The sequence below is a fragment of the Drosophila melanogaster genome, chromosome X, assembly GCF_000001215.4.
Source record: "Drosophila melanogaster chromosome X".
Taxonomy (NCBI): Eukaryota; Metazoa; Arthropoda; class Insecta; order Diptera; family Drosophilidae; genus Drosophila; species Drosophila melanogaster.
Genome location: NC_004354.4, coordinates 2,949,805 through 2,974,713, shown reverse-complemented (window position 1 = coordinate 2,974,713; position 24,909 = coordinate 2,949,805). Strand labels below are relative to the sequence as shown.

The following is a 24,909-nucleotide window of genomic DNA, read 5'->3' as shown; positions in this document are numbered from 1 at the left end:
CAAAAAAGGGCTGCTTAATGTAAAAATTAAGCTAATTTAATGATAAATTAATAGCTTCTTTTTGAAAATCATGTTAAACACTTCTCTGTGTGGTTCCCATGGGATTTCCGCCGTTTTGTCAAGCCACAGATTTGGACTTTTTACTCAAATTGCTCTGTAGAGGACCATATGTCGCTCTTCACAGCCCTTCTGGCATTCCACAATCGGAAGAAAGACTGCAGATTTCTACCAAAACGGGAAGAATTGTGGGTGCGAAGAAGGAGGAGAGATTGGTGAACAGCTGCTGTCCCGACAGCATTGACCTCTTGACGGCCAATTCTCCTACTTTATCTCAATCTGCAGTGTTTAAAGGGTTTATACTTTATGTGATCTTTTTTTTTTTGTTTTTTATCTTCTCCGGCAACAGTTGGTGGTCCACACTTTTGGCGGAAGGTGGCGCTGCTAACAGCAAATCAGAGTGCAATTAAGGCCAAAAGACAGATGGCCAAAAATCGTGGCACATCGGCTGGCAATATCCCCAAATTTGCGTGCACAGAAACAAAAAAGATATGTATAGCGAACACTAAATTGATTCGTATAAATAATTTATAATATTTTTTAATATAATTTATACATTGCATCTGAAAACTTATAGTAAATATATGATATGAAAACATATATCCCATATATATGGGAATTTAAAAAAACATTGGCTGCCAAACATAATCCAAATGAATAACAACATAGAACAGAGGTTGCATCGAGCCGCGCTGTTAGCCCTGTTGCATGCTGTTAGAGCCTGAAACACCACTTGCAACATCATCGAACATGTTGCGTCGCTTTGTTTTGTTTGAAGACAAGCCGCGCCGGCCGAAGAAGTCGGATTTTTGGATCGAGTTCGCACTTCGTTCCGTTCGCTCGTACCGTTCGCTTCGTAGCGGCGGAAACTCCGTACTTTCGATAGCTGGTATCTCACAGATACTTTTCGAGACCCCGAAGACGAGAACTCGCATCGCATATTCGCCCGAGAAAACTCTCAGTAAATCTCAGATAATTAAAACGAAATATATAACTAAACGTCAATTTTTTTTTTGGTGCAAACGCAAGCCAAAAAATTTCATTTTGGTGTGGATTACCAGTGGAAAAGTGTGTGCTTAAAATGGAATAAACAAGGCTATCATAAAAACAAAGCCCGAAAAACCAAACAAGCTGAAAATTGTCAACCCAACAATTATGGATTAGTGCCAGTGGCCGGTCAGAGTCAGTTAAAAATATATATGCATATAAGAGGACTAAGGAGCCGAAATTGTTTAAATTGATTACAAACAAACAGTGTGAGTAAAAAAGTTCATCAGTAAAATCTAAAGAAAACTCCTGTGCTTTTGGCTTTTTTCATGCGCCAACTGCAACAGCTGCTCCCTCACTTTGACCTTTTCGTTTGATTTTGTTTATAATATACTGTTACTGGCCAAGTCTCCGCCTCTTTTGGCCCCTCAAAAGTTTCGCTTTTGGCCACTTTGGCATTTGGATTTCGAGTTTGCTTGAGTGTATTTTTTTTTTTTTCGAAGAAAATATATGTGTTTTTAATTGAAAATGGAAGCATGATTTTTGGTTGTAAGTAGACTTTGTTAAAGCAAAATTTATATTTTCCTTTCTGCCTAATGAAATGCCCAATGGCAAGTACTAGTTGCTGAAAATATTAAAATGTAATAAAATATAAAATAAATTAAATTACCATCTTTCGAATAACGTTTAGATCTTATCAATCTGAAAATGAGGTTTATTATACAAAATCTATGTTAAGTTGTATATCACAGATATACTTTCCCCTCTACAATAATAGATCTTCAACTCCAGACCTTGGACACCTAATTAGCTTCTTCTGACCATTCCATCCCTCTGAGCATCTATAGAAAAAAGTGCTCTTCTTAACTGATTCGATCTCTTCTTTCCTTGGTTTTGCATGATTTATGATTTAAAGCAATAACTTTGAAAAACAAAATGTACAAAGCTAGTCAACGATTAGGCATTTCGTAAGCACTTAAGTTGAAAAATTAATATTAAATGTATAGAATGATTTTTTGTTCGTATACAAGTATGTACACAAACAAAAAATCTACTTGAATATATGCTAAACAATGCTAAAATCATTCTGAATAATTTACGGCAAACGATAAACTTTAATGAGTATAACATTCAACTTCAAGTTTTAATCTACATAATAGGCAATGTATATTAAATGTGCGCTTTGGTGTAATTCTTTAATGCGTATATTTATTTATAACATTCGAATGGTATACCTATTTCAATGGTTTATTTCTGACATTTATGGATTAATTCATTTGGTTTTAAGTAAATAAATTTGCAAATACATTTAATTCCTTTTGTCATTGATTAAGTGAAATGCCAGTAATTCGACTCTCTTATTGACACATTCAAAAATCATAAATCAATTATTCCAAATCCAATAGAAATTTATTTATTACTCATAAAATTTTTCTCTGTGTAACTCCCCCCAGCTGTAAGCGAAGAAAATGTTGCTAGCGGCTGTGGTGTTAAAGAACAGAAATGCGAGCTAAAGAAGCTGAAGGCCCAGAAGCTTTACCAATACATCGATACATTGCACACAGATACTCAAACATCTGCAAATGCATATACAAGCGTATCTTCAGACTCACGCACCTGTCCCTTGTCATTAAAAAAGCAAGCAAAGTTTCAATCTTCTTTGGCAAGCTAACCTTTTACTTACTCTGCTCCATCCTCTGGGTTCATATATGTCGCATGATAAACACCGGAAAAATATTGATTGGCTGGGAGATTTGCTAAAGCACGATTAAGAAAACTAGTCTCAAAAAAAGTTAGTCTTTGACCAGAAAAAGTATTTGTTCTTTTTTTTTTTAATTGAAATTAACTTATTTTCATACTTATTTATCTTGATTGAAGCTCCTATAAATTCATTTTGAATAACGTTATTAAGTTTTTTGGTTTGAAAACAAAAAGAAAAAATATTTTTAAAGTGTATTTGGGAACGTGTGTGTAGCTTTTGGATTTTATAATTTGGCCCAATTTGCTGGCATTGCAAATTGCTAAAAACGTCTGAAACAATCGACAGGAGGAAATTGGGGAGTGTGGGAAAAGGATGGCAAAAGAGGCGTTCGGTAGGCGTGGCAGGAAGTGCAACATGCTCATGTCGCAAGTTGTTGCTGCCGCCTGTATTTCTCCTGCACTTTTTGTTGCTGTGTTATCGATTGGCGAGGCCGCATTTGTTGGATCGTTTTGACGCGTCCTCGTCAGCATGTCGAAACTTATTTTTCCTTTTCAATTTCGCCCTGCGATTTTGCATTTTTTTTGTTTTTTTTTTTTCGCCTGCCTGTCGCTTTGTTAGTTCTTTGCATGCCACAAATTATGTTCGTCACCCCCTTTTGCCCCACCGCGCTGGATGGATTACCTTGAGAGCGGAGCTGTCAGGCTTTTTGACAGTTTCTGCCGTATCGGTTCCACCGATTTGACTGCTGCGCTCATCCGTTTTGCCTGTTTTTTTTTTTTGTTTAAGAAAGTGCTTCGTTTAATGAATAATTGGTATTTTATATCATTTAGGTACAATAAGAAAAGACTTATTGCCTGGTATTTGCATCTGCCAGCTAATTTCTCATCTCATCTCTAAAAAGAAATGCAGACGAGGGCATTCGAAAGGCAAGCAATTTATCCCTTGGTTAATTTGGTTAATTGAAGACAATTGAGGGCCGCTTTGCAGTTCATTAAGCCTCATCAGCGTTGAGAAATGGGGCCCAGAATCCAGAAGTCCAGAAGTCCGAATCCCAGATCCAGTTCCATCTATACTTTCCATTTCCAGATCTGTTGTCTTGTCGCCAGACTAATTAAAATATTTGCACTCAAATGCTTAAGCAATAAATATTTGTCAAGCCATCATCATTAGGAGGAGGCTATAAGGGGGGGGGGTTCTGACCTCAAAACATGGCACTCCACTTTCTGGGGTGGGGGCAAAATGGAAATGGAAAATGAAAATCTATGAGAGGCGGCATTTTTAAAGTGCGCCACTTTGGCCTGCATTTTTGATGAGCTTTAATGGCGCCGCCTTAATGCAAGTGAAGCATGCAGGGTGTGGGGTTGGGGATCGGTTTCGAGGGGGGGGGGGGGGTTGGGGGTTGGGAAACACCCCGCTCATGGTGCCCCCTACCATTCGCCCACCACTCTCCGCCCGCCGAGAATGCCAATTAATAGTCATTGATGGGAAAAGTTGGACCCAGAGCGGTAAGGCAGGGAAACTGAAGTGTGCCATCGCCTTGAAAAGGCTAAAAGGGGGTTGGGAAAAATTGCAGGAAAATCTCCCCCTAGAGTGGGGGGTTAAAATGGAAAACGGGACGCCATGTGTGATTCCATTCCCTTGACTTTTCTATCGGTGGTTGGCAAGCGGCCCAAAAGAAAAAAAAAGAGGCGAAAAGACCCAAGAAATTCGTATCTCAAATGGGGACAAACATCAAATTAGTCTAAAAATGAAAGAGGGTGATGTACAGGGGGGGGGGGGGGTTGTTGGAGAGCATTCAAAGGCTGAACTCAAATGGGCATAAAATTTCCTTATTGTCGGACAACAGTCGGAATAAGAAAACGAAGTCCGAAAATGAATGGCCATATGGCCCAAAAACGAGAGGAGAATTCGAAAAATGAGCATTATCGGAGGGTGAAGAAGGTAAAACGGAAGCTGTCGTTAGTTTGATGAATAAATATGTCTCACATGGGAAGTTCCAAATTTATGTCAAGCGTAATTATGTTATATTTGGGATAAGTGTTAGGCTTAACGCTATAGATCACAATATAAAAAGGGTACATTTGTATCAGCGGATAGTGGATTTAATTTAAAAATATGTACATATCAAGAGATTTTTATTGAAAGCTCTTAGTTTGCATATCTATAATCATACTTAACACTAATTAACATAATCTGTAGTTGTTCTTGAGCCCTCGTGAATTGCCCAGGTTTACACCCTTCTCTAAGGACCATTTTCATCAGCAATTGAACGCGACGCGAGCTGGAAGAAAAAAGCGCTCAGAAATTGAGAGAACTTATGAAAATGTTTTACAATATCCTTTTCGTGTTATTACAAGTGTACGTCCTTGTCGCCAGCTTTGTCAGAATGTCTGGCAACGCTACTTGTGCACATTTCCATCCCGCCCTTCCACCCCGAATTTCCCGCCGCTTCTACCCCAGATCTTCTTCGCTAAGCGCCTTCTTTGGGTAGAACATCTTCACTCCTTTGGGGCGTCGTCAAGTTCGCGCTGCGTTTGAATATGTCATTACTCGTTTGGCCCCCGCATTTTCCCCCAACAATGTTGACGCGTTGTCGTCTCCATTCACCCACTTACCCACCCACTGGCCCGTCACACCATCGCACCGCCATACAACCATCTCACTCTGCCGACATGTGGGTGGTGCTGGTTTCCTTTTCTTGGCCTGACTCCGCTTGGCCCGACTGACGGAAGTGACAGTTGAACATTCATTCATTCATTCATTCATTCATTCATTTATTCGCTCGCCGGCTCATTCATTCAGCTCGTACTCAGCTAAAAATCCACCCAAAACCAAGCCGCGGAAGGGGAAAAATCAAGCAAGGCACCCGGCGACCGGGAACCATAAAGAAAAACGCAAGGCGGCAGTCGCAAAAAATAGAAGAACCTACGAAATTTCTATGGCAATTTGGGCAGCAACGTGAAAAATGTCTAGAGATGCTAGCGTGATGAGTTTACTGAATTCAATTACTATAATCGCGAGTTCTTAAGCATCTTTTGATCGTACTTAATTGATTGGCTATATGATGATAGGCTATGATTAATTAAAATCAAAAGTAGTTGCCATAAGTTTTTCTAAATAAATTTAAGATACATTATATAACGATTTGCTTAACTTTTTGCTCTATTCACGCTGCCATCTCGAACGGGAAAGAAGTAACCATGTGCGATGTCTTCGTCTCCGACTTTTGGGCGGAAACACAACGCAATGACTGAACGGAAGTTTTTTGGAAGCGCATAAAATTATTATGGAGTCGTCCTGCACGGTCTTCCCGTTCCCTCTGCCCCCTTCTTCAATCCGTATCTGTATCTGAATATATATAATATATATATATGTATGTGTCTTCTTGCCTTCGAGGACGCGTCAATTGAGAGTTCGAGTCTAGGACCTTAGCCTCCACTGGCACTTCATAGTCCTGCCGCAGTCAGCTTTTTTATGGCTCTCCTTTTCCTTTGTGAATTCACTTTAGTTTGCTATCCGGGCTATCTCTATCTCCTTTCTGCCGTATTATTTTTATGCGCAAATTTAATATTTACATTTAGCCAAAGTGGATTTCGGTCGACTATCGTTGGCTCTGTTCGGGCATTTTTATCAACTGACAACTTCTGACCGCAGAATGTTCCCGTCCTCGCTGATTCTCAGATGTATCTGCAAGATAAACAAGAACAGGGCAAGTAGCAGCCGGAATAAAATGGCATTTAGATAAGCCCGAAAACTTTCGGACAAGGCTCAAAGGTGGGGGGCTCTACTTTTTCTACTGCTTCTACATGTGAAATACTTGCGGTCTACAAGATTAAAATTCCGGAGCGATGATAGCGGGATGATGGTCAAGGAATGGGAGCGGACTATTGCGAAGATCTTGGGAAAATCCCGTCAGGAATATGCCAAGTCGCTTCGAATTACAATTAAAATAGGCAGAGTGGAAAAGCGTGGTTGAAATTAACTATTTAATGCTGGGGGAAAGCAAAAAAGTTGCTCAGAACATGGGAGAGAATTCGGAAAAGTTTTAATAGTGTTCGTTGGAAAGAAAAAAAACGGACAGAACTTTGCCTTTGCCTTACAAATTGGGAATTATCTGGCTTAGTATTAAATATACAAAAACGTATTTCAATTTTAAATCTACTACCAATAGAAATGGAAGGGGGATAGCGGATACTATACCCGGGCGTCCAATAAATAATTCATACGTTTCTGGACTATGAGTCATTACGCAACCACCCCACTGGGCTGCTCTAGTTAAAGTTTCGATTTAAGTTATTTTTTTTTTGGACAACCACCGAAAATAAGGAATCGCAGTCACCCCATCGCACTATGAGTCATCGTCATCTGGCAGGACACAAAACAAGGACACCCCCGCTGAGGATTAGCAGCTGACTTTGGTCTACGGAGAACAGCTGACGGGGTGCTTTTATTTATTCTTGTTTTTTCCTGCCAAAGCCCACACCCCCACACGCGGGTGGATTTCTCGATATTCCCTTTATTTATTTCCATTTTTTATCCGCGCTGCTGAATTTGTAAAGCATTTCCAAGTACACGAGCGACAAACAGGCAACCACTTAACGCTTGTTGCCACATTCAGCTCCGTTCCAGCTGTCCTGTCTGAAAGTCCTGAGTCCTGAAGTGCGTTCAAAGCCAGGATATCACCCCACAAAAGCCCCCTCCTTCCTCCGCCTGCCGAAAAATACAAAAAAAAAAATATATATATATAAAAACACAGAGACAATCGCCTGATTCGGCTTTCGTGCCACACACGTTTTGTACTTTTTCATTTCTGTGTATTTATTTGTATTGTATTGCATGTTCCGTCTGTGTTTGTGTTTGTGTACCTCCGCCCCTGAAGAAGGGGGTACCGCCCCCCCTTGAAAACCTTAGGCATGCAAGAATATAATCGAGAGCATAGCCAACGGAACCCTCCATGAATCATGTCCGTCGCTTTATCAAACTAAAAAGGGGGTAGGGCAGGTGGCAGGGGCAAATAAAAACGGGGTTTTTTGGGGTAGGCAGTACCCCGTTATCTGTGGTTATATTTACGGGTCTGTGGCATATATGTACGGGAAGGAAAGGGTTGCAAGGACCCCCTAATGCAGGCATCAATTTTTCAATTTGTTTGGAGTCTTTTGCATGCCAGTTGAAAATATTGTGAATAACATCGTCAATTTAATATGGTTGCATTCTTAGAATTTAGAGTCGTAAGCAACTTAAGATGTTACTAAATTGGCAAATAAAACGGTTTATTCGATTATTGACATAATACTGTTTACATTTCTAATCTTCACTGTTTCCAAAGAACTTTCATTAATAAATACACTAGCTACGGCCAGCGGCCTTTTGCCATTATATTCCAGCAATATATTTTCATTGCAGCAATTACCAAAGATCATAATAGAAAATTAAGTAGAAAAGTACTGTCGCCTATGGGGAAAAATTCAGCTCCAACGACAAAAAAAAAAAATAAAAACAAATAAAGAAGCACACACAACATAGCATAAAAATGTCGATTGTTGACTTTTTATGCGAAATATGCGTGATTCCCTGCAAGTTTTCGGCCAGAATGAAAGTAGTGTGTGAGTACGTAGTGAACGGGGACTACGGGTACATAATGTCTAATAAACATTTTGTGCCCTATAAAAGGGCTATGAATGCGGAAGAACGTCGCTGCCAAACACGGCCTGTGCGTGTTTATGGCCAAGATGAAGACGAACAACATTAGGGCCAACAGAAGCATTAGCCGCAACAATTAATACGTACAGAGAGAGGCGAGCAAATGAAGCAGCACAGAAACAAAAAGAAGAATTGAATTAATAATCTTACTTATGGTTCCTCGTTTTTTTTTCTCCTGTTTTTGCAGATCTCAAGGCCCAAAGGAGCAAGGAGTAGAAAGGAGGAAAATAAAGAAAAGTGAGAAAGTGACACCCAAGACTTCAGTTCTGTCATTGAAAAGGTGTTGAAGGTAAGTCGGAAAATGAATCATCATATAAAAATATATTACATTTATCCAAATTCATCAATGTAATTTCCGAACAATTGGTATCGACACTAAAATATAAATTACAAAAATTTTTTAACATAAATCTCGGCCAAAAACTTGGTATACATCATCCTATTGGAATTGTAACGAGCCCCTTCTTATAGACACATATGTATAAACACGTTTAAACAACTTTGATATGGACACATGACTGACATTACACAATGGCCATAACAAAACCGAACTCAAGTCGCAACCTCAAAAGAGGAGAATAATAAAATAAAGCCAAGAAATACAATGAGCAGAGCAGAGATACAGATACAAAAAGAATGGCCCACGCCAAGCCCGCAAATAAGGAAGGTAGTGTGGCAACCCTGGCCCGTTGTAACCCCCCCCCCCCTGCTTTGTGCACACACATATAACGTATGTACCCCCTTCATTTTGGGTTCGGGTTCGGCGTCCATAATAATTAGTTATAATCGGATTTAGTTAGACGCAAGCGACCGAAGGTGTCGCCAGTTGAAGTTTTCGTTGTTATCGTTGTTCTCGTTGTGTCTGTTGTTGCCGTTGTTGTCGTTGCACCACCACTTGTACTCCGTAACTCATTCATATATATATATATATAGAGAAATAGATAGATAGATAGATAGATAGATATATATAGATATACCGCCCACACACCCACTCGTGTAACGGTCGACCACAAGGCAATCAAATGGAAAAGCCAGCGAAAGAAAAACTGACAGCGACGAGTGGGTCGTCGAATCGGCGCAATATATAACTGCAAACGTCCCAGTCAGTATCTCCGGATCGTACCTGCATCTATATGTTATGTCTGTATCTCTGCACCTTTGCTTTCCGTTCGTGTTCATTATTACTGCTCTTTTCTAACACGTTTGCGTTTTCGTAGTGAAGCAGAGGGGATAAAACCTGTATGGGAAAGGTCCCGCTCTTGTTTATTGAATTGATTCGAATTTGTGTGGAGGCTCCACTCTGTTCGCTTTTTTTGGGACGATTTAAAATGGGTTTTTTTTTTTGTATATTCTTTCGGGGCCTGCAACGCGGCTGCAGTGTCATGTGGTGGGGATATAACTCAATTAGCTGCATGGGGAGAAGGAAATGGGGGATACTGACGGCCCCGGACAAAAGAATAAGCCCGAGATGAGGTAGCCAGCGAAGATTGTTTATTTTTCGGGCTCAGTTTGGGTTCGGTTCGTTTTGGTTAGGTTTTTTTTCATTTTTTTTTTTTTTTTTTTTTTTTATTGGGAGACAGGTACCCGTACCCGAAACAGTGACAGCTGTCAGGTGAGGGTTTTACGATTTTGTTTCGTACTTTCTTGGTCAGGCAATTGTCGTTGTGGATGATAATTTGAAACGAAAACATTGCCTATGGGAACTGGGCGTGCTGTGGAATTGGTTCAAAGAAACGTGGTGTGGTTGTGTTTAGTTAGATGTTGCACTTGCAAGTGCGTGACGCTAGTTGCAATTGTCACTTGGGGCTGGAAAATAGCCTCAAGGAACTCGAGTTAACCATTTGGTACCTTAATACCTAGTAGAGTGTAAATCCTAAAACTGCATTTAGCTTTAAAACTGCTTGTAACTGCTTACAATCGGACGCCTATTCAAATACTGTCTGGTCAAGTGCAGCTTTCGAAATCGTTTTTCACTCTTTGCCAATGGTCGTCTCTGGTGGGTTTTCGTTTATTTTGTTTTTTTTTTTTTTATTATTTGGGGTTCGGATTGGATCGATCTATGTCAAAGTGGCGGCCCACACGAAAACGGGTAGAAATAAAACGAAATGGATGGAAATGAAATGAAAAAATGTCGGTGTGTGGGCGAACTTGGACTTGGAATGGAACTCGAATGGAGCATAAAATATGTTAATAAGGCTTAAAGTTATACAAATCTCTACTGGCTGGTCGGACTGGCTGAGCTGAGCTGAGCTGGCTGGCTGGCTGGCTGGCTGGCAGCGTCGATCGCTTGTAATACAAAACCATAAACATGAATTTGAAAAAAATGCTAAACGTAAAGTGGAGAAGCTGCTGCGGTCGCTGGGGAACCCAAAACCAAAACCAAAACCAAACCAAAACCTAAACCCCAACCAAAAACCCCGACTAAACCCAAGTTGAAGCCAGCTGGCTTGTCATTGTTGCAGTGTCTTTTCTTGGCCTGGCTTAATTTCCTGCTGCTCGACTTCAACTTGTTTTGCTTCTTCGCAGCTTCTCCCCTTTTCAGTCAGCCGAAAAAGAAAAAAATCGAAATAATATAACCACACACACACACACACAAAAGAGCATAAAAAACAACAACCACGAAATCAGTTAAGTTCAGGTGTTCAATTTACTGATTGAAATTCTGCTTCGATGTGGCCAAGCAACTTTCATTCGCTCTGCTCCATTCCCCAAGCCCATCTCCTTTATATATTTGTATGTATGTACATACATAGTATATACTAGTACCATAGCATACCCATACATCTCTATCTTATGATTTTATTTAGAGTTTCGGCTGCTGCGAGTTCGATTCATAATTTTATGCCTGGCCATGTCAGGAATTATGTTAGAATTATGCTAATGAGAGTCCGATCGAGCCGAGATGCTTTAATTATACACGGCTAACAAGTTTTTTCACCCCCTTTTGCCAGGTCTTAACCTCGCGGAGCTTGAAGAATTGATGAATAACTTAACTCGGTCTTCTGGGTGAGCTGCAGTTGGTTATTATATATTAAGGCAAGACGGAGTCTCGGCTTGATTCGATTAGTGTTATGAAATCTGAGATGGCTTAAAGTTTCGCTTCGGGCTCATTGATCTAAGGGAGTTTATTGCTCAAGACATTGTTTCGATTTAAATGCTAGGAAAGATTTAACAAATAACGAAAACAAAGATATGTCCTTCACTATCGTATTATTTTGCCAATTCAGTTTTGTAAATCTAACTAAAAGTGCTTAACGCATACCCATGTTTATCATTTGCTTCAAAGTCTTTTAACTTTGTCCCAACGTTTCGTTTTCTCTTTAGATAATTATCAGAGTCAATTTTTTTTAAGGATGAGCGATGACCTTTTCAGCTTGCGTTTACTGTTCCGTTAACTTGTGCTGACTTGGGCCAAAAACTTCTGGTGTGTGGCCCATTAATAGGCGATTTAAGTTTATTTTTTTTTTCTGCCAGTTGCCTTTTTATTGGCACTGGAATGGGCCCACAACTTCCAGATTCCGTTGGCCCACTTTGGCCCCCAGGACACACACATTTGTCTGGTAATCAGAGATGGCAGCAGGAAGAGAAGGAGAGGGTTCTCGGAATCCGGAGCAGTCATCATCCTTTGACATTGTCTCCTCCCTGGCTTTCTCCGTTTGCCACTTAGCAGTTGCCTTTTAGTTGATTTGTTCGAGCAAACAAATTGTCAACAGAAAGGGGCGGAGAGAATGGGCGGAGGCCCGCACAGACATACGCACAAATTGATTTTAATTGTTAAGCATTCCCTTTTTTAATTGTCCTAATCTCTGCTGAACCCTGGACCTCGACCAATATCCTTTATGCCTTTTCCGGTTATCCCCGATTCCCCGATTCCTGTCCCGTTTACCCTTCCGCTTGTTGCCTTTTCCATTTTGTCAGCAAAAGTCCTTTAAGTAGCCTTCCTTTTGGCCGAGCTTTTTTCTTCCTTGTCCTTTTCCTTTTCATTTTTTTTTTTTTTTTTTTTTTTTGGTGAAGGGTTAACCGGTCCCTAAGGGCACAGGCATGTGTGTGCGATAGAGAAGGACATTATAGGTGCGACAGAGACAGATGGAGGCGTCCTCAAGTACAGTCGACACTTTAACTGACAGTTAAAGTTGAGTTTTCGGTTTGTTTTGGAAAACTTCGAGGCTGCTGGGACAGCTTACTCGGGCCAACAGAAAACCAAAGGATGTGTGCCACAGATTCACTTACTTTGCAACGCATTACGTTGCATTTCAGGCAGCTTGTTTTTGCATTGAAGAAATGTATGCCTTGTTTCTTTGGGACTTATGTCTAAATATTATAAATATTATTATTTTTAAAAAAATATGTGTATTGTTAAATTTTACTATGGAATCGTAGTCGTCTTATTCGGTCGGTAAATGAACAATAACATATTGTCGTTCCATTGGTGAAGATAATTCCCCCGATTTCGAAGCCACAATCTGGGACTTAACCCTCTCTCTTCTCGCCCTCTCTCGGAGTGTCTCTTTCGCTCTTAACCCCTGGCTGCCAATCACTGGCAAACAGAAAACTCCGATGGCAAGAAAAACATTTCCGTTGCGAACGCTTTCCGCTCCAGTTTTCAATTTTCGCAGCTCCGGCAACACAGAGATACAGTAATTATTTTCAGGCGACGCTTATCACACATAAATCTCGACTCCCCGGCCCTCCGATCTGAACCAATCCAATCCATTACCAATACCAATACAATCGAATCGATACCGATACTGTGGACTATATGGGTAGATGGTTGCCTGTTTTGTCAGTCAGTCGGCAGTTGGTCGTTGGACATTGGAAGTTGCCAGTTTTGCCAGTTGGCAGTTGGCAGCAACTTCCCCGGCCATCGGGCTTCCTTTCTGCAGCTGCCAGTCGCCCCCTTTTCATACGCCCCTAGCCTCTTCTACTGACCACAAGATGCAGCTGCACTTATCCAACATCCAACAGCATCCTTTAATGCCACAGCCCAAGCATCTGTTGTGATATTTATAGTTGCAAGTTGCAACTGGAATCGGGGGAACAGGTGCTAAGACGACGCCCGAGATCGAGTTGTTAGCCCAGAGTGAGAAAAAAAGGGTTACTGGTTGTGCGAAATTAAAAAATGAATAATATCAAAAAGCCAAGAAATGCTTTTATAGAATATAGTAAGACTTGTGCCAAAGCGCAGAATTAATAAGGAATATATTGTATTTAAGTTAACACCAGATTTGGGTGCGCATGTCGTCCCAATATTGCCTCTTTATTTATGAACAAATAATAAATCAAAATCTATATTATAAATTACACCTTTTTCCGTGAACCACATCCACATTCCGTTCGGCGCTAATTATTATTTTTGTTCGCCCCTGTTAGTCAGTGTACGAAACGTAAACCAGTTTTCACGATCGCATTATTATCGTCAGTTCGCTTCGGTTATTAGATGCAAGCTGCAGCGGATGTGCGGCTTCCTTCGAGACTTTTGTCATTTACGGTTTATCTATCCCCCCTTTGCGATACCTGACCCTCCCCCCTTCCCCCGCCCCCTGGCAATTTTCCTAAACCCCCAACCCCCGCCCAACGACGGCTGCTCCTTCTAAGCACGTCGAAGTGGCTCTCATAAATCAATAAAGAAAGGCCCACCTGGTACAAATAACTTTGAAAAATTTATATTGAACACTCGCCTTGCCTCTTCCTCTTGCGAAAGTTTTTCGGCAGGTGAGTGGGGCGGTGGCGGGGGGGGGTGTTCAAAGCCCGGAAGGGGGACACCCAGGCTCCCCCACTTGAGCTTTAGTTCCGTGGCGAAGAGCGATGCCCAGGCACTTTCCAACCAGATGGCAGCTGCTACTGTTAAGTCTCGGACTTGGCCAATGAGTGGAGTGATTTGTATTGTTGGCCAACCACTGCCTTCTGCGCCAACCGTCCAATGTACCACCCACACAATTGCGGGTGGAGTTTGGGAGCAGTTTTCTTGTATGACATGCCCTGGTTACTGAGACAGTGACAGCAACATCAAGAAAGCAAATTAAAAAAAAAAAAAACAAGCCAAATAGTGAAAGAATTTTAAAGGAAAATCTGTTGTGGCTCCCCAAAGGTCAGGAAACTGTGAACGAGCTTTAAAATGCAATGTAATAATTTAAACCAGTTCGATTTTATGTCTTAATAAGAAATCCGGAGCAAACTTTAAGAATATAATTATTATTATTGAAGTCAAGTTGCCTGCATCCTGCATCGAATTATTGGCTACGATCAGGTTTTGCCGTAAATTCCTCGATGGCAATAAAGACAATTTCTTCGATCCAATTCGATGGCCAGCCAGCGATCAACACTTTCCCAAAATTGAGAGCCGAAATCTTAAAACAGATGAAACCGAATCTTTATCGCCCATAAAAGGCAGGGTCCGAATGAAAATAAAACTTCCCGTGAGCGTGTCTAAAGTCGGTTTTAATTGCCTTGGCAAACGCAGCATTATCATCTTCAGCTGGGGATGTTGGTGCTGATCTGAAAATTTCCATCGTATGGAGTTTCTCCCCAGCAGTGGATTTCGGATTTGGAATTTCTGGTTTTTGCTCTTCGGATATAACTCTAATTTTGAGTAATTTTCAGGCCCCGCCTCTCGGATTTCTTAACCCTTCCGTTTTGTCTATCATTTTTTGGTTTCCAACGGAAGCCAGCTAATCTTTTGCCTCCGTTTGCATCTTTTTTTTGGGTTATTTTTTTATGGATTTCACCTCTTCTATTATTTCATTTTCTGTTATAATTTCGTTTAATTCGAGGCGCCAATTTCCGTATAAATGCAATGAAAACAAATAATAGCGCCGAACTACAAGAAAACGAAATTAGACAGGCGGAAGCAGTCCAAAAGAGTTGAAGACCCAGAAGACCCAGAAGTCCCAAACACCAAACACTTAAGACAATATACAGAAATAGTAAAATAGTTGGCCAACAACTGGGAAAAATGCGTGAGAAAATGCCAAGGTAGCCGGCACCTGTACGTCGAACTGGAAAAGTGGAAAAGCGCTGGGAAACGAAACGGAGATGGAAAAGCGGAAAGGGAGAGTTGAGTACTTAGAGTAGAGATTGTGCTTCATATATTGTAGCTGCAATTTATTAGGCAAATCTCCTTAAACGCAACTCGAGCTGAAAGTGCAGATTGAAACTTGTTGGCTGGAATTAAGTGGTTAGCACAAGGAATTTGGCCCAAGTGATTTCTGCGAGAAAAGCGATCAATTGCCATTCAAATTTGAATCTGTACAATTAGTTTGGCCAGAGAAAATAAGCTTTCTATTAGCATTATTTTGAGAGTTTACAGAAACCTTTTTTTTTTCTGTGTAATCGTGCCACTAATAAATACAGCTCAACGAAGTTTATTTAACTATTTATGTGATTGTACTTTTGTGTTGCTCCAATTTTATGGTTCGCTTTTAATTTAATTCCTGTGCTCGACATATTTGCCCGGTATTTTGCGGAATATTTTTGCAAGATTTCTGCACATTTGGCCCGTTTATGTGGCCCTTTGTCGTTAACTGTGGTATTGCCCCGCGGCTTAAGCCTTTTTCTGTGATGGTCGACTGTGCGCTACCCAGCACCACCCTGAACCACCCAGCACCACCCTGAACCACCCAAACTCCTGCTGCTTTGACTAATTTGAATGTAATTCGTTTTCGGGGCTCACGTACGGCTGTCTGCACTTGGAAAACATGAATAAAACCGAATAAAACGCGAATGAATATAAAAATGGGTACTACGAGTACATGAATAAAAAAAAAATACCAAACACAAGAAAAAAAAAAAAAAAAAACACGCGCGCCAACAGCGAACAATAAACGAACAATAATAAGTAATAAGACCCTGAGGCAATTGTGGCCCCCTCTCCCTCAAAAAATTTGTTCAACAAAACGCGATAAAAAACAAACCAAAAAACGCAACAAAGCAAAACAAAGCGCATAAAAAGCACAGCAAATAAACAAATAGATACATGTGTGAACAAGAAGAAAGACAATTTTGTTCGGCGCTCCATTATATTGTATTTATATTGGCGCCTGCTCAAGGCTTACACCAAAATCCAATCCGGTTTCCCCCGGCCATTGTTGCACAAAAATCGCAGCTAATTGAAGGACTTTTGTCATTGGAGGTGTTCCGCATTGCGAAACGTTGTAGGAAGTATCTTTCCATATGTGGTGTTCGGATCAAAGAGAGGACTGGATGTTTACATTGAAGATAACCAATGTGTGCAACTAAATTACCAAAAGGCCGATGAAATTGTTTTAATTGAAGATATAGTGATTCAAGTGCTGCTTTTCACATCTTTCAGCAACATGTTGCACACGATGCAGCTGCTCCTGCTGGCCACTATTGTGGGCATGGTCAGGAGCTCGCCGTACACGAGCTATCAGAACCAACGGTTCGCCATGGAGCCGCAGGATCAGACGGCAGTGGTTGGGGCCAGGGTAACGCTACCCTGCCGAGTGATCAACAAACAGGGCACGCTCCAATGGACCAAGGATGACTTTGGACTTGGCACGTCCCGGGATCTGAGTGGATTCGAACGCTACGCGATGGTGGGCAGTGACGAGGAGGGTGACTACTCCCTGGACATTTATCCAGTGATGCTGGACGACGATGCTCGTTACCAGTGCCAAGTGAGCCCAGGTCCCGAGGGCCAACCAGCCATTAGGTCCACATTCGCCGGATTGACGGTGCTCGTTCCGCCCGAGGCGCCCAAAATCACACAGGGCGACGTCATCTATGCCACCGAGGATCGCAAAGTGGAGATCGAGTGCGTTTCGGTTGGCGGAAAGCCGGCTGCTGAGGTAAGTGTCTCAATTTGATTACATTTTCTTCTTCCCATACAAGTGCCTAAAAATATGCAGCGAAAAAGGGCTGTTGTCCGGTGGCTTTCGTTTAGATGCTCTTATGGCAGCTGTTATTTTTGGACCGACTTTATCGAAACTATTGTGAAAAATAACAATGTACGACCACCCGTGCTTTCCCCTTCTTCTCTTACTCATCGCAGATTACCTGGATTGATGGCCTGGGCAATGTCCTTACGGATAACATTGAGTACACGGTGATACCGCTGCCCGATCAGCGACGCTTTACGGCCAAGTCCGTCCTGCGATTGACCCCCAAAAAGGAACACCACAACACGAACTTCAGTTGCCAGGCGCAGAACACGGCGGACCGCACCTATCGCTCGGCGAAAATACGTGTCGAGGTGAGTTGTCCCCCGGCCAAAAAAAAAAAACCAGAAGCTGACCTCCCCCCCCCGATGGTCATTCTGTTGACAGGTCACTGCAGGTTTTGCATGAGCATTTACACTAGAACAAATTTTAGGCTAAGACAGAAATTAAAATTTGAAATTTCTCTCAGGATGCTGCTCGGCGGTAGATGATCTTAGGTCAATAGATTAAATATGATTAGGGAATTGAAAAGGCCCTCTTGATTTCTTATCAGCTATAGTTGCAAACAAATTTTTTCGAGTGCATTCTGCTGCCGCAGACTGAGGTTACCTTATCTATAGCATGAACGGGGGCAGAAGAGATGGGAAAGAGCCTGCTATCTATTTTACGTGATGCGAAGCGCTGCGGAATTCCCCTTCTTTCCCGAGGACAGCTGCAAGCCGGGGGGATAGTATTTTTTGAATGGGCTTTTGTGCCGGACATGGCTCGACACTGACGGGCTAATTCATGCCCGGACATAAAGGCGCCCATCATTCGGGTTTCCCTCGAACCCCACATTTCGTCCGGGGTGTGAAAGTGAGGAGCCAACAAAGGCCTGACCTCAGCCCACTTGTCAATGGCCTGGTTTTCGGCAAGGTGGGTTGCAATCGAGGTAGTCACATGTCCATGGCGCTGACAAATCCCTGACGAAGATGTCTGGCCAAGGAGTGCCGGGATTCCCAGATGATTGAGATGATTGAGGGCCAGCTTGAAGCGTACGCATGGGAATTCCTTGGTCATCAAGGACATTGCACATAAATTGGTAGCACAAGAGGGCCTTTTGAATAGGAAACGGTTTAACCAATCTCATATATACAATCAAAAAATTTAAAGAGTTTGCACTCCATTTAATATGCGTCGTAATTTTTTTCAGGTGAAATATGCCCCCAAGGTGAAGGTGAATGTGATGGGCTCGCTTCCCGGCGGTGCAGGTGGTTCGGTTGGTGGTGCAGGCGGTGGCAGTGTCCACATGAGCACCGGTTCCCGTATTGTGGAGCATTCGCAGGTGCGCTTGGAGTGCCGGGCAGATGCGAATCCCAGCGATGTCCGGTACCGCTGGTTCATAAACGACGAACCGATCATCGGCGGCCAGAAGACAGAGATGGTAAGTGGCGCTCCTCCTCCTCCTCCTCCTCCTGATTTTTCCTCGGCGCTTTAGCAGCGCCTCTCCTTTGAATCGTTCCCCCGAGATTTTAACTCGGAAAAACAGGTCCACATTCCACTTTGGCAGGCTGGCGCATAATTAGAGCAACTATTGCGATTAAAATGCTGCCCCTGCTGTTGTATAATGTTGGCAATTATATTGAAACCAGTTAGATCGCCACCGGAAAGGCCTAACGTTCCCACAATTAATCGCAACTGGAACTCATGGATCGACCCTCTCTCTTCCCGTTTTCCCATCGTTGCAGGTGATACGCAATGTGACTCGCAAGTTCCACGATGCGATTGTCAAGTGCGAGGTGCAGAATTCCGTGGGCAAGAGTGAGGACAGCGAAACCCTTGACATAAGCTGTAAGTAGTCCAGCATAATTTACAATTCATTTAAGATTTTCTGTATAAGGAGTACAAAAGTGCGACTGCGACTGGCATTTTAATGTTGAAACGTTATTAATATCCGAATATATCAGAATAAAATACAACATAACGTAAATTGTTGACATTTGTGAATTTCCATAAGTCAATAATATAGCTTTGGGCATCACACTTTTGGCAAACTCAATTTAGACGTTTTCCTTGCAAAACTTCAAACATGTGTTGAACAATGATAAATATTTAAGATATATATATATATATATATATGCATTAAAATAAGCCAATTTAATATATATTATTTATTCGTTTAAATTGCAGATGCTCCCAGTTTCCGGCAGCGACCACAGTCAATGGAGGCGGACGTTGGCAGCGTGGTGTCCCTAACCTGCGAGGTGGACAGCAATCCGCAGCCGGAGATCGTCTGGATACAGCATCCCAGTGACCGGGTGGTCGGCACCAGCACAAATCTCACATTCAGTGTGAGCAATGAGACGGCTGGAAGGTACTACTGCAAGGCCAATGTACCCGGATACGCTGAGATTTCGGCAGATGCCTATGTCTATCTGAAGGGCTCGCCGGCGATTGGATCGCAGAGGACACAGTACGGACTGGTGGGAGATACGGCTCGGATCGAATGCTTTGCCAGCAGTGTTCCTCGAGCCCGTCACGTCTCGTGGACGTTCAACGGCCAGGAGATCAGCTCGGAATCGGGACACGACTATTCGATTCTGGTTGATGCCGTGCCGGGGGGCGTGAAGAGCACGCTCATCATTAGGGACAGCCAGGCCTACCACTACGGAAAGTACAACTGCACGGTGGTCAACGATTACGGCAACGACGTGGCCGAGATTCAGCTGCAAGCCAAGAGTAAGTATCGCATACTAAAGTTATATAAAATGGTTTTTTTTTTCCGTTTTTGAAACGTACAATTTCTTAGTTAGCCCGTCATTAAAACGAATTTTCCCCCACTTTTCTTGTGTTCTTTGCAGAGAGCGTTTCCCTGCTGATGACAATTGTGGGCGGCATTTCGGTGGTGGCCTTCCTGCTGGTGCTGACCATTTTGGTTGTGGTCTACATCAAGTGTAAGAAGCGCACCAAGCTGCCGCCAGCGGATGTGATAAGCGAGCATCAGATCACGAAAAATGGCGGCGTTAGCTGCAAACTGGAACCAGGCGACCGGACCTCGAACTACAGCGATCTAAAGGTGGACATTTCGGGCGGCTATGTGCCCTACGGCGACTACAGTACGCACTACAGTCCGCCTCCGCAATACCTGACCACCTGTTCGACGAAATCCAATGGCAGCTCGACCATTATGCAGAACAACCATCAGAACCAATTGCAACTACAGCAGCAGCAGCAACAGAGCCACCACCAGCACCACACACAGACGACGACCCTGCCGATGACCTTCCTGACCAACAGCAGCGGTGGCAGCTTGACTGGCAGTATTATTGGATCCCGTGAAATTCGCCAGGACAACGGGCTGCCCAGTCTGCAGTCGACCACCGCCTCGGTGGTTAGCTCATCGCCGAATGGCAGCTGCAGCAATCAGAGCACCACTGCCGCCACCACCACCACCACCCACGTGGTGGTGCCCAGCTCGATGGCCCTGAGTGTGGATCCCCGCTATAGCGCCATTTACGGCAATCCCTATCTTAGGTCCTCCAACTCGTCGCTGCTGCCGCCACCCACTGCCGTTTAGGGTGGACCAGCACCGTCCACCACCAACACCACCACCACCACCACTGCCAACAACAACGATGACCCACTGAGCCACGCTAAGACTGATCTCACAAGGAACCGAGGCCCCGGCGGCTGCTTTTGGGGGGGTATCACTGTTCGTGGTGGTGCGTTTTTTCAGCTACCAAAAATTCGAATTGCTTAGGTTTAGGCACTTAGCTCACATACATCCGATTATATAGGCATAATCGTAAGCTGATCTTTAGCATCATCATTTCTATAGTCCTTAGGTCTAGGGTATTTTATTTTATGTTTTTTTTTTTTTTTGTCGTTTTTGTGTTCTTAGCTTAAGGATCTTACAGTAGGCTAATATCCCCAGTTTGATCTAGAGAGAGACTAAGCTTCAAAGAATGAGTGTTAAGCATTTACAGAACAAAAAACAAATCTTAGGAAGATTAGAAAGTTTTACTGCTTGTTGAGAAAACGCCGTAATGTACTAGTTAACTGATTGGGGATTTAACCTCCAGTTACAAGAAAGAAAAAAACTGGTTTTCTTGGGGGCGGGGATATGCGAGAGCCGTTTTGAACATGTTCTCTGATTTCATATAATGTTTCAAATATTATTTTCGATTCAAATATTATTTCCGTGTCTCTTATTCTCAAAACTTAATGCTCTTCTATTTTTAAAAAATTTGATTGCTATTTTTTGTACAGTGTACATGTGTACATGAAACTTTAGAACTATTTCGTAACGCGTAACTCTCCCAGAGATTTTGAAATCCCAAGAATATTCCTTCGTCAAAAACAGCTGCCCCTATATAATCCGCAAAAAATATATAGAATGGTAATTGAAAGAATTCAATTTTATGTATACACAGCTATAGTATATGCTAAATGTTAATGATATATATATATACAACAAGCATGAAGACATTCAGTTGAATGGATAGCGAGTAAGCGAACGAAATGCCAAAGTACCTGATAGTATTTAAGTAGGGGGTGGGAAAGTCTTTGGATCGGTACCGCCCGCCATTAACTTCTTCTGAATTATGTAGCATTATCTTTTCTCGCCGGAATTCTAAGCTATGACTTGGGATTCGATAGTGTGTTTTACGATTAAATAAATATAGAAGCTAGATCTTGACAGTCGCCTTAACTTATGACACGCCCATACATCTCAAAACGCCCATGCAAATATAGGAAAAGAAAACAAAAATGAGAGCGTAAACGTATTCAATTCGTCAGTTCAATTGTGCTAAGTGTACTTCTAAGTGTATAACGGTCTAATTATCCTAGTTGTAGCCTAACTAATGATAGACACGCATATTTAAAGTATAGAACCTAGCCCTAGATATACATACATGCATTTTTTTTCATAGGCCTAAGCATTATATTTTGATAAGCCAGCGTATTTCGTCTAAGGAGCCCCTGAAAAGTAAACATTACTATTTCATTTTGCTATATTTATTAGCTGTGGGTATTTTATTAGTGTCGCCAATTAAGCGCGAAACGAACAAATGTTTTTTGTTTACAAAATGCAAATGATAAAAGCAAATAAGCAGCATGAAACACACACAAAGTTAAACACGAAAACAAAAAGCAAAAAAAAAACTGAATAAAAATTTATTGAAAAAAAAAAAAAAAAAAAACAGAAAGCCGAGGAAAGCGAATTGAGAGTTGGACATCAAAGACGAAAGACAAATATACGGTAGGGGGCAAAAAACATTTTTAATTTGCCCAGGTCGGAAGGACCAACTGTCAGTTAGCTGCAAAAAGCCAAAAATCAAACAAACAAAAGTGAAATGAAAATGTTCCACCACTGGCACCACTTGCACCACCACCACCGCCAGTCATGTGTGTTAATTTATGGCAAGTCGACTCGCCGTTGTCGGAGCTACTGCACTGTGGAAAAAGGTGGGTATATTTTCGTATTTAAGAATGATTTGGCTTTCGAGGATAAGCAAGTGGTAAAATAAAAGAGGTTAAAATAAGAGAAAAAACGTCTTTAACTCTTTTCTGTATACTAGATTTGAATTCTATTATGTTTTTTTGCTATTGATTTATTTTAATTTAATTTTAATTTATTCCAGAAAACGCTTTCTACCATATTTTCACTCAGTGTGACTGACCAGAGTTGTGAAGTTGACAATGCAAACAAACGGCTCGCTAAGCTCGACTAAAAATGCTTAATGAGAGTGCGTAAGGGTGGCCCCCCAACCGTTGAACCACCCACCAGTTCACCACTCCACCCGCTTCCCCCTTTCCCACCCCAGCCCACCAGTTTCAGGACCCTTTTTCGCCGCCCCTTGAGGCAAGTGTTGGCCGCAAGAAATTCTGCGGCTATGGGCAACAAAGTCGCGCACGACGCCCATTAAACTAAATTAGTTGCCCTTTGTCACCGAACGACCCTCGCTGTCACACGTGGCTCGCTGGGGGCGGTGGGGTCGAATGTTTTGGGGCGGCGGGTGGTTCGAACATACGTGCACTTAGCCAGAAGGAAGTTGCAATTGCGGTTGGCTGTGTTAATTAGCGTTTTCTTTTTTTCCTCATTGCGAAAGCGAAGGGGAAACTCTCGAAAACTGAAACTAACGTGAGTTGGCAAATGTCAAGAGACTGGTGAAAGTAAAGCCACAGAAACTGACATTAGTTGGAATCCTTTTCAGAACCCTTTATGAAAGTGCACCAGCTTCACTTCAGTTTCTTTAATGCTAATGCTACTCTACTAAGGCAATATTCAATGCAAAGCCTTGTACACATTGATATTCACTTTGATATACTTGCATAGGAATATTCAATATATTTTTCCTCACATATGTATGCTTATAGTATTTTTTTTATTTATTTTGGAAAATTGCTTGGCGTTTCCCAAGCCCCCAACCTCGTTGACAATTGGCAAAAGTTGCGAGTAAGCTTCTTCAGAAACAGCAATTCGCATTGTCCGTGAAGTCGTGCGGAGTTTTGCCGGCGCGTTAATCACTCTGCAATCCAACATCCTTTCGGGTTTCAGGTTCCCTCGGCTCCTCTTTGGGATGACTTTTTTTTTCAAGGGGAGGACGGAGGACGGGACTGGAGATGGCGCAAAAAACGGACACGAGGCGCCCGAAGAGTTACGATTTCATTAACATGAGATATGGCAACTGCCAAAGCGCTGGTCGCTCCGAAGCCTTGGGTTTTCTTTTTTTTTTTTTGGGTACAGGATTGGGGGTTTGTGGTTCGGTTCGGTTCGGTTCGGTTCGGTTCGGGGTCGGTTCGGTTCGGGGTCGTTCCGGGGGTCGTGTTGGGCTGGTTTATGGCTCAAGTGTTGGCTTGTCGTCGCCGCTTGTGTCGCACTGCGTTGTTAATTGCTACAAGGAGAGTGGTCGAAGGAGCGACAGAGACAGGTGGATGGAAAGCACTCGGAAAAATCATTGACCCACTTGGAAACATGGGATCTCACGTAAATAAATAATATTGCAAATCAAAGAGGTTGTGTTTTCTTATGTGCTTTGAAAGGGTAGCTGTCGTTGTTAAGAGGTTCCGCTGAGAGGTTCCTCCTGAAATATAATGTATATTTTTTCTGTTTGATGAAGTTATCTTTGGATGATTTCAAAAAAAGGCTTCCTTTATTTGTTTGAGTGCACGGATAGCAAAAAGAGCGGCAGCTCAGGGTCGCTTCATATGATTAGCAAATGTTTTGTTTTTCACTATGCACTAAAAACCAAAGGAAATGGGAAACGCACCAGCTACCAGCTGGTGGTTTTTGTGGATGGTGGCCGATGGGCGATGGGCGGCGGCATTTTGGGTGCTTTTCCGTCCGTGAACCCTAACCCCAAAATGGCTGGCAAGTTTTGTGTGAGCCTTTATGCGGTGGTGTCGGTGGTGGGAGGTTGCTTAATGTTGGGTGGCCACTGTAATTGCTGTTCTATGTGTGTTTCCCCTGTGTGTGTGTGTGTGTGTGTGTGTGTGTGTGACTGAGCGTGGGTGGGTGTTTTTGTGTCCCAGTGTGCGTGGCCAGTGCGGGAGAGTTGAATTTCTTGAATTAATAAAATGTCT

The 24,909-nt window shown here is 42.4% G+C and overlaps 2 protein-coding genes across 5 annotated transcripts in view; one reads left to right on the top strand and one right to left on the bottom strand.

The window, feature by feature from the left end:
• kirre (kin of irre) overlaps positions 1-24,909 on the bottom strand; it is a 394,149-nt gene that overhangs the window by 159,819 nt on the left and 209,421 nt on the right. For 2 of the 3 annotated variants that reach the window (NM_001258578.1, NM_080320.4), the window contains exon 4: positions 6,136-6,433. The exons of the other annotated variant lie outside the window; for it this stretch is intronic. The gene's annotated coding sequence lies outside the window, so the exon portion shown is untranslated. The remainder of the gene's footprint in view (positions 1-6,135; positions 6,434-24,909) is intronic. 3 annotated transcript variants of the gene reach the window in all.
• Positions 880-24,315, top strand: rst (roughest). Of its 2 annotated transcripts, none has more exons than NM_001297906.1 (8): positions 880-1,313; positions 8,634-8,735; positions 16,755-17,253; positions 17,457-17,657; positions 18,536-18,766; positions 19,071-19,173; positions 19,513-20,061; positions 20,184-24,315. In NM_001297906.1, the coding sequence occupies exons 3-8, from the start codon at positions 16,759-16,761 to the stop codon at positions 20,897-20,899; spliced, it is 2,295 nt and encodes a 764-aa protein (NP_001284835.1). In that variant the 5' UTR covers positions 880-1,313; positions 8,634-8,735; positions 16,755-16,758; the 3' UTR covers positions 20,900-24,315. The 2 variants fall into 2 exon arrangements, with proteins under 2 accessions (NP_001284835.1, NP_525058.2); NM_080319.5 differs by having other exon boundaries at positions 20,184-22,882.

Excerpts from the sequence above, each read along its gene's own strand:
- rst (NM_001297906.1), top strand. The coding sequence starts at position 16,759 with ATGTTGCACACGATGCAGCTGCTCCTGCTGGCCACTATTGTGGGCATG. Across the intron at positions 17,658-18,535 it reads CGGCGAAAATACGTGTCGAG|GTGAAATATGCCCCCAAGGT; the intron begins GTGAGTTGTCCC and ends AATTTTTTTCAG. Across the intron at positions 18,767-19,070 it reads GCGGCCAGAAGACAGAGATG|GTGATACGCAATGTGACTCG; the intron begins GTAAGTGGCGCT and ends CCATCGTTGCAG.